Here is an 8,489-nt window from a genome sequence, read left to right as displayed (position 1 = left end):
GTAAACTAGAAGAAATAAATATAAGTAAACTTACATCTTTTTCGCAGACAAAGATTGTCTGGTTGGCACTGTAAAAATTCACAGCGGTAATTTTGTCTCCGGTCGACTTTATAATATGAATGTCCTCCTGTAAATCAAAGTTATATGTAAGGTTAACATGGAGTAAAACTGGGTTTCTCATTATGATTAAAAAAAAAAAAAGCAATTTGAACTGAAAGTACCTCATATGTGCATGAATTCCTGCTTTTGTCATCCTGAAAAGATCTGAACATAAAACATAAAATTAACATAAAAAGCTAAAACTATATATAAAAAAAACAAAAATAACGATTAAGACTTTTTCTACCTGATAACAACTGCGGAACAAAACTTACCTAAGAAGACTGCAAAACTCCTTGGCATTAGATACGACCTTCGACCCCATTTCCGAACTACAGAAAAATCGGGTTACGGGTTAAAATGTCTTACAAATATAGTGGAAGAAAAGAGGAAAGTATTTTTTATTACTATTGTTTGCGTTTGACAACCGCGCGCTCAGTTAGACGGTGACGACACGGGTTCAGGGGTCACCATCCACGACAGAGCAGTTAATTCACTAAATAAATAAAAAATATGTTAGTCTAAATCCAGAAGTTTTTTTTTTTTCGTTTTTTATATAGGCGAGATATATATTTTTTTTACATTTTATTTTCATTTTATAGAAACGTAGAAGTGTTAAGTAGTTCGGATTTCCGCTTACACTGTAAGACACGGCGCCAACAGTGAGTGAGAAAAAATAGTTCCAACATCGATAACAAATGAAAAGCTATTTTAAGTCGTTATATTTCCATTTAAACATCTAGAAACCATTAGTTGATTTTTTTGTAATACATTTTTTTTCATTAAGGTAAGCTGAAGAATAAAATTCGTGCAGTGGACAAAATAGTCTAACCGGAAGTAGCGTTCTCATGCGCGGAGGCATAAAGGATCTGGGTTGAAGGATCAACTTCCTTTTTACTGTGGCCGCCATACCGTGAGGAGCGTGGTTCCCGGCGAGCCGAAAAATATATCGAAAATGGTGAGCAAGCCCTGACAAATTTCTTTACACGAGTTCCAGGACACATATGTCAATACTCGATGTACTCATTTAGTCGACTATCTGCTAGTTTACCTCGTAGAAAAGCTATGATTGTTAGAAAGTAAAAACGGAGTTGGAAGCTAGGCGCTAGTAAGCTAACACGAGGAGCCATTTTGAACGACTGGTTACGCCGAGTAACACGTGTTGTCTATTGCAGCAGCGGCTATCTTTGCTTTTTAAATGTCGTTAATCGTGGTTTTAATTGTTTCGGCACACGCTTATTAATGATACTGAAGAATCTAGACCGTGTGTAGTTTGTGCTCGACTGAAGTGAAGATTTTGTGATGTCACGTCGACAACTGGCTAAGAGCCCTGACACGAAAAGTGAAGCTAGGATAACTATCAATAAGGGTGAATAGTAGTTTAACTATGAAAAGAATCAGAAAATGCAACAAGGAATGTTAATGCAAATATGTATCATAGTTACCTATTAGGCAAACATGTAAAAGCAGGTTTTATGTGAAGTACCATTGAAATTCCTTTCAAGGAAAGGAGCTACCATGTTTGTATATAAACTTTGGTTGAAGGGCTTATGTGCCCATAAAAATGGGGCAAATGTGCGATGTACGCTGGATATTGTAAGAAATTTGGGCCCCATTGAAGCATTAATCATCTGGCTACAATAGTTCTTAGTACCAGTCTTATTTTCGATATTACTAATGTGACACAAATGGACGCATTCAACTTGCAATCTCCTATTAATGTAAACCAACTCGACGTGAAAGCACGTCAGGATTTTAAAATTACAAAATGTCCTTAATCCCCCAAAAGGTATAATTATCCCCTGTTGGTAACACAGGCGAATGGAGTTATGTTCTCATACACGTACCTACATTTCATCTCTCATTAACAAATTCAAACTGTTTTCCACATTTAACATTTTTAAATTCAGAATAAATACATTTATTGTATATCAATTTGTTCCTGTAATGAAAAAGCATGGCATGGACTAGAAGATGTGCTTTTTAACACTTGTTGGAAAAGATGTGATTCTCAGCAAATAAATGCTCTTCTCTCCATATAGGTCATGTATTTCATTACTTTTTTTGTCTTTGCACTTTCAGGCCTGTGCCCGACCGCTTATCTCGGTGTATTCCGAGAAAGGAGAATCATCAGGCAAAAATGTAGTTATGCCCGCTGTCTTCAGGGCTCCTATTCGCCCTGATGTTGTAAGATTTGTGCACACCAACATGCGCAAAAATAACCGCCAGCCATATGCGGTCAGCGAGCTGGCAGGTATGCATTTGAGCTTTTATTTTTTTATTTTGTATTAGAAATGGAAGAAGTTTGTCAATTTATACTTTTCACATTTTGTACCTTTATCACTGATAAAAGAAATGATCAACCTCAGTCCTAATTGGTTCTCTAATGTGTGCAAATTGCATACTTAACTGTTTCTAACAAAGTCTGAGCATCATCCATGTTGTCACTTAACCACAAAAAAGATAACCAAACCCTTGTTGCCAAACAAACTGGCAAATATGGAATAGTGTTTTTTTTTTAATATTCATATTGAGTTGCAGATCTCTACTTTTTCTAACTCTATATATTGAATATTTTAGGCCACCAGACGAGTGCAGAGTCCTGGGGAACAGGAAGAGCTGTGGCCCGTATCCCTCGTGTGAGAGGTGGTGGTACTCACCGCTCTGGTCAGGGTGCTTTTGGAAACGTATCCTTGCTTGTAAAGGAATTCATTCATCATTTACATGCTTTTAGGAGCTAAATCCAGACTTGCCGTGATGGTGTAATTTGCGTCTTACTCTGTGTCTAGTGACAGAATGCCTGCTGTCATAGGCTAGCACAGATGGGTGGTGAATATTGAGTCTGAGCAGGTATTGGATGGGTAAATATTTGTTACTTAAGTGGTAGACAACCCTTGACTTGGGCCTAGATGTGTCGTGGTGGACGCATGTTTGCTCCCACTAAAACCTGGCGTCGTTGGCACCGCAGGATCAACACACCCCAGAAGCGCTACGCCATCTGCTCTGCTCTGGCTGCTTCTGCACTCCCTGCTCTTGTGATGTCCAAGGGTAAGTTTAACTGCTGCTTTAATTCTTGAGTTGTCAAATTCTTTCCTAAACATGTACCTTGCTGTGATGGTGTAATTTGCGTCTGATCTTGTGATTGGTGACAGTTGCCTGCTGTCATTAAGCCATCACAGGGTATTGATGATTGATAAATTCTGAGCAAGTTTAGACATTAGTCACTTCCACAGTTGGTGCTTCAGTGATTATACAGAACCTTTTGATACCTAGGACATCGCATTGAGGAGATCCCTGAGGTCCCACTGGTGGTTGACGACAAAGTTGAGGGATACAAGAAGACTAAGGAGGCTGTGCTGCTGCTGAAGAAGCTCAAAGCCTGGAATGACATCAAGAAGGTAAGCTAAAGATTTCATTCTGGTTGCCAAGTACAACACCTAATTCTTGGGTTTTTGTGTATTGTCCTTACAATGCAATAAAAAAACTGATTTAAGGCTAAATGGAAATTTTGATTCTAAAATTGTTCTAGTTCAGTCTTTCTGACACGGAGACAAATTAGTCCTGTTAAGGGAAGAATTGTCCCCGATTTAATTCTTGTGACTAAAGTTATTGAATATTAAAAGCTCATTTAAAATTATGAAATCAAGTTATTGTCTTGTGGCTCAGATTTGGTTTGCATTTATATATTTTTCAACTCCTTAGCTCAGTTGATCTAATTGTTCTCTTCCCAGGTGTATGCCTCTCAGCGTATGCGTGCTGGTAAGGGTAAAATGCGGAACCGTAGACGTATCCAACGCAGAGGGCCATGTATCGTCTACAACCAAGACGCTGGTTTGACCAAAGCCTTCAGGAATATTCCAGGTGAGTTTTAGCACTTCAAATACACTACTGACTCCAATGTCTTAATTAGCGGTGACAGAAATAAAATGATCCAATAATGGGGATCCCTTTACCAGTAGACCTCTGTATTGGACATAAATTAATTTGCTTTATACCAAACATAAGGAATCAAATTGACCTTTTTTTATTTTTTGTAGGCATTACTCTGCAGAACGTGAACAAACTGAACCTTCTGAGACTGGCTCCTGGTGGTCACATTGGGCGGTTCTGCATCTGGACAGAAAGTGCTTTCCGTAAGCTGGACGAGCTGTATGGCACCTGGCGTAAACCAGCCTCTCTCAAGGTTGATTACAAGTGAGTTTTAGAGAAACTTCAGTGCTTACAGGTGCATCTCATGGAGTATTGTGGAAAAAATGAAGATGCACTTGTACAGCTGTGTAAATGTCGCACATGTATCTCAGTGATGAGCTTTCACTTCATGGTCCGTGTTTTTGAAATCTGTGATATGTAAAGAAGTTCTGAGTTGGTTCAAAATTAGGTTCGTCTAAGTTGTAATTTGTTTCTTGTTGGGTTTTGATTATTTGTTTCTTCCTTTCAGGCTCCCAATGCACAAAATGACAAACACAGATCTGAGCAGGATTTTGAAGAGCGAGGAGGTCCAGAAAGCACTTCGTGCACCTAAGTATGTACCTCCCTTTTGTGGTGTGTGTTGCCATGTTTCAGCTATGATGATGATTCACTTCTGGTCCGTGTTTCTGACCCCTGATTATTTTTGGAAGTCCTGAGCAATTAGAAAAGTTGCACATTTTCCTCAGCATCAACCAGGCATCAGCATAACTTTGTTAATTGCAATTGCAGCAAGAAGATCAGCCGCAGAGTACTGAAGAAGAATCCTCTGAAGAATTTGAAGATCATGCTCAAACTGAACCCTTACGCCAAGACTGCAAGACGTCATGCCATCCTAAAGCACGACCCTACTGTAAGAACTGTAAAAAAAAAAAAGATGGCAATGAAACGTGCAGTGCAGTCTGACTAATTGATTTTAATTTTTTCACAGATCAAGGCTAAGATGCTGAAACCCAAGAAGAGGCCTGCAAAGAAAGCACCTGCTAAACCTAAGGCATAAATCTATACAGACTGGAGTTCAGTGAAATAAACGAGACTTTTCAAATCCATGAGTCCGAAGTATTATTGAAACCACTTTATTCACAACAAAAATGCCACTCAACTAAGCAGTGAGGAAAAAGGGGGACCAGATAACAGTTTGCGTGAGGATTTATGAATATAAATATCCACTGGCTAACTTGATATGTACAGCAAGCTAATTATCCATGCCTGATGCTGCAGGATGTGGGTTTCATACAGAGTTTATACTGACAGAAAAGCTGGGCTGTACATGACTTCAGGAGAAGGTAGAGCAAAAAGTTTTAGCAGCATTATTTTACAAGACAGGATCATTACAAAAAGATGGCTTTTTAATCAGGCCTGTAAAGGAGACCTAAACAGTTGTCCAGTACATATTTAACCCTCCTATTAATTGACCCCTTATAACCACCTATTCCATGCCTTTTCACAATTGATTAGCATGGAATTACATTTGCTGAGCAGATTGTAGATGTGATCCCAAGCTGTTTTTAGTAAACATTCTCAAGGTACAAATTTGAAGTTATTTTCTCAAACTTGCACTAGGGGTGTGGTTTTGATCATGGCAGCCCCTTTCTTCACCGCAATGGCAGAAAAGTCAAAAAGCCAATATCACAATGGTTTAAAGCCCCACCTTACAATGACCATGTTGAAGAGTCCTCTGAGCTTTCTTACACCCTCAAATATTTTACTCATGGGATGGGCAATGTTTAAAACTGGTAATTGTATTCATGAAGGAAGGAGACCTAAACTAAAAAGTGATGGGGTTTGGTATGTTATTACAATTTAGTTTTGTCCTGATGGTGGTGCTAGAGGGTAGGTCAATAACTCCTTGTCACATGGGTCATTCATGTACTTGAAAATGCCCCAGAAAAGATTGAGCCCTGAGGTAACATTTGTTATAATAGGAGGGTTAGCTGCATGTATGTTCAGTGTACTAAATAGTTCAGGTGCATCTCAAGTGTTTGCAAACCCAATTTAAGCAAATTCTTTGAAATTGCATCCAGATTTTATTTTTGGTCTATTTAAAGCCATTTTTAATTGGAGATATTTAAATTTTTTGACAAGTTTAAATATAATTCATTTATTTGCATCAATTTTGATAAATTAGGCAATTCTGTAAATCATACATCTGTTCACTACATGTCTGTTTAAATCTGTTTTCAAGAACAAACCTCATATGATGCAGAGGTCTCAATACACACGTGTATCAAATATGATACACTTGGCTTTAAAGGGCTAAAATAAATTATATTTTCTAACAATTGACAGCTTCTGTGCATTTTCTTTTGTCCCACAGGACTTCTAAAAGGAGAAGCTGTCAGTTTACTTCTTACTTTGACAGCTGAATATTCAGGGGTCATACCGATTCAAATTTATGCAAAGCAAAATAAATTGTTTGGTAGAAAGACCTAGGGGAAAATCGTAAGGTGTGCCAGAGCCAAATAATGTATCCCGGAGGTTGTTTCTGGTGAGAAGACAAGTTAAAAACTAGCAAAAAACTAAATGAAGGCCATAAAAAGCCGAAGTCCAAGTTAAGACATCTAAAGGAGACTAGATAAAATAGTTGAAGAAAAATGCAAGCTCTACATTTAAAATTTGCTCTGATGTAAATCAAGAATGCTGCTGCCCGCATTCTCACTATAAAAAAGTAGAGCACATCATTGCATTTCATGCTTCCTTCAGCTAACAAATGATTTAATTTTCCAACAGGCCAATGTCTGAAAAAATAACTGCATTAATTTGTATTATCGCTGTTTGACTAGCCAGCGAACAAGCCATACCTAAACATGTCAGTAAGTTAATTGATTAAAAAAATGAATTTAACCTCTCAGATGATCTATAGAAGTGTCAAGATGAAGTATAGAGGCACCACACCAACCAATGCACTCTACACATCATGGATATATCTTTGGAAAGTAGCCGTGTCTGTGATAAAATACACTTTTCTAGGTATATGATTAATTTAGTTTTGGCAAAAAAGCTCAGTTTTGCTGTAAGCCTTATTGCTTACCAGAATAAAGTGCATTAAAATATACTTGTGTGTAATCAGTCTACAATTTATGCAAACACTGCACTGAATAAACTTCTTCAGGTTTGAATGTCTTGAGATGCACCTGAAACTTTAACATTTGACCAACTGCTTAAAATCAAAACACTTATCAAGAAGATCAATCAAAGGTCATATATAGTTATGGCTTTGCAGTGGACAGTCTCACATACTGGTGCCATGTGTGGGTGTTGCAGGCTGACTGAGTCCAATGGTGCTGCAAAGCCAGCCAGCAAAGTCCACCTCCTCTGCCTCAGACTGTTTGATAAAAGGATGCACCTGAAAAGGGAAGGTTAAAGAATAAATATTAAAGAATAAGTGGAGGTTTAAATGTCTGCATGCTCACTTACCATCAACTGCTTCAAGTCTGCTCTCTCTGCAGGATTCTTAATCAGGCTGCCGGAAAAAAAACCCAAAAAACAGGATTATGCTTTGAATAGCAGATGTGTTATAAATGTGTAAAAAGAACAAACAAAAAAAACAAATTCTCTATTACTTACCATTTATTCACAAAGTCCTGGAATTCTGTGCTAAATATTCCAGGGAGCTTTGGTGGAGGCTAAAACAAAACATTATGTTAGGATAAAGGACAGCAAGTGATCATAACACAGAATAAAGCAGACATACTTACCTCATTGACTATATAATCCAGCAGCTCAAATATAGCCATGGGTGGTCTGCTGTTTGGTCCATAAGCTAAAAAGGAAAATAACTATGTGTTAAGATTAAATTTGGCAGAGAAAAACATTTAAACAACTTGATTGGTCGCTCCTGTGTTCTACTTACAACTGCCCGTACGCCCAGGGGGGCATGGTTTTGGAGAGGACTCGCTGGGGGCTGCCTCTCCTTCCACCGGGTATCCGAAGATTTGCTCCAATTCTTTGGAATCAGGTGGGGGGATAGGGAAGCGCCCGATGGCCATTTCAACTAGAGACAGACCCATGCTCCAGATGTCTGACTGAACAGAATAGTGTGTGCCCTGTAGACGCTCAGGCTGAAAAATAAACATTAGATTTAATCAGTTACATTGAACAGCAAATATTAATTCTATGATAATTTCTGGAGCAGTGATATGAGAGCCGCTTTGTGTTCTGAACTCACCGACATGTAAGATCGAGTGCCCACAAAGGAGTTGGCCATGGAGTCTATGAGCTGTCCGCTCACTCCAAAGTCACACAGCTTGATCTCACCACGGGAATTCACCAGGATGTTAGAAGGCTTGACATCTGAAAGAGAGCCATCAGATGTAGCTGTCAACAGTGACAAATGAGCAGCCATGAATAAAGTGCTGCAGATCTTTTTTTAAAAATAAATAACAATTGCATATATCATACAATATTGTTAATCATTTTTGTAA

The 8,489-nt window shown here is 38.3% G+C and overlaps 3 protein-coding genes across 3 annotated transcripts in view; 1 reads left to right on the top strand and 2 right to left on the bottom strand.

Moving 5' to 3' along the window:
- Window positions 1-574, bottom strand: part of zwilch (zwilch kinetochore protein) — a 7,635-nt gene extending 7,061 nt beyond the window's left edge. The window contains exons 1-3 of the mRNA XM_015401134.1: window positions 375-574; window positions 222-264; window positions 35-127 (exon numbers count right to left, since the gene is read on the bottom strand). Coding sequence (XP_015256620.1) covers window positions 35-127; window positions 222-264; window positions 375-424 — 186 coding nt within the window. The 5' untranslated portion in view covers window positions 425-574. The remainder of the gene's footprint in view (window positions 1-34; window positions 128-221; window positions 265-374) is intronic.
- A 388-nt stretch (window positions 575-962) lies between these two features.
- On the top strand, window positions 963-5,117 carry rpl4 (ribosomal protein L4). The gene is made up of 10 exons (XM_015401140.1): window positions 963-1,057; window positions 2,182-2,353; window positions 2,680-2,786; window positions 3,009-3,147; window positions 3,373-3,497; window positions 3,831-3,960; window positions 4,137-4,293; window positions 4,538-4,621; window positions 4,798-4,918; window positions 4,997-5,117. Exons 1-10 carry the CDS (start codon window positions 1,055-1,057, stop codon window positions 5,063-5,065), a joined length of 1,107 nt encoding a protein of 368 aa, XP_015256626.1. The 5' UTR covers window positions 963-1,054; the 3' UTR covers window positions 5,066-5,117.
- A 1,127-nt stretch (window positions 5,118-6,244) lies between these two features.
- map2k1 (mitogen-activated protein kinase kinase 1) overlaps window positions 6,245-8,489 on the bottom strand; it is a 16,744-nt gene continuing 14,499 nt past the window's right edge. Inside the window, exons 6-11 of the mRNA XM_015401139.1 lie at window positions 8,234-8,358; window positions 7,919-8,126; window positions 7,764-7,828; window positions 7,633-7,691; window positions 7,483-7,528; window positions 6,245-7,411 (exon numbers count right to left, since the gene is read on the bottom strand). Of these exons, the coding sequence (XP_015256625.1) occupies window positions 7,298-7,411; window positions 7,483-7,528; window positions 7,633-7,691; window positions 7,764-7,828; window positions 7,919-8,126; window positions 8,234-8,358 (617 nt within the window). The 3' untranslated portion in view covers window positions 6,245-7,297. The remainder of the gene's footprint in view (window positions 7,412-7,482; window positions 7,529-7,632; window positions 7,692-7,763; window positions 7,829-7,918; window positions 8,127-8,233; window positions 8,359-8,489) is intronic.

This window comes from Cyprinodon variegatus, unplaced genomic scaffold, assembly GCF_000732505.1.
Source record: "Cyprinodon variegatus isolate N-32 unplaced genomic scaffold, C_variegatus-1.0 Scaffold1187, whole genome shotgun sequence".
Taxonomy (NCBI): Eukaryota; Metazoa; Chordata; class Actinopteri; order Cyprinodontiformes; family Cyprinodontidae; genus Cyprinodon; species Cyprinodon variegatus.
The sequence above is the reverse complement of the archived record's forward strand: the minus strand, read 5'-3'. Positions and strand labels throughout refer to the sequence as shown.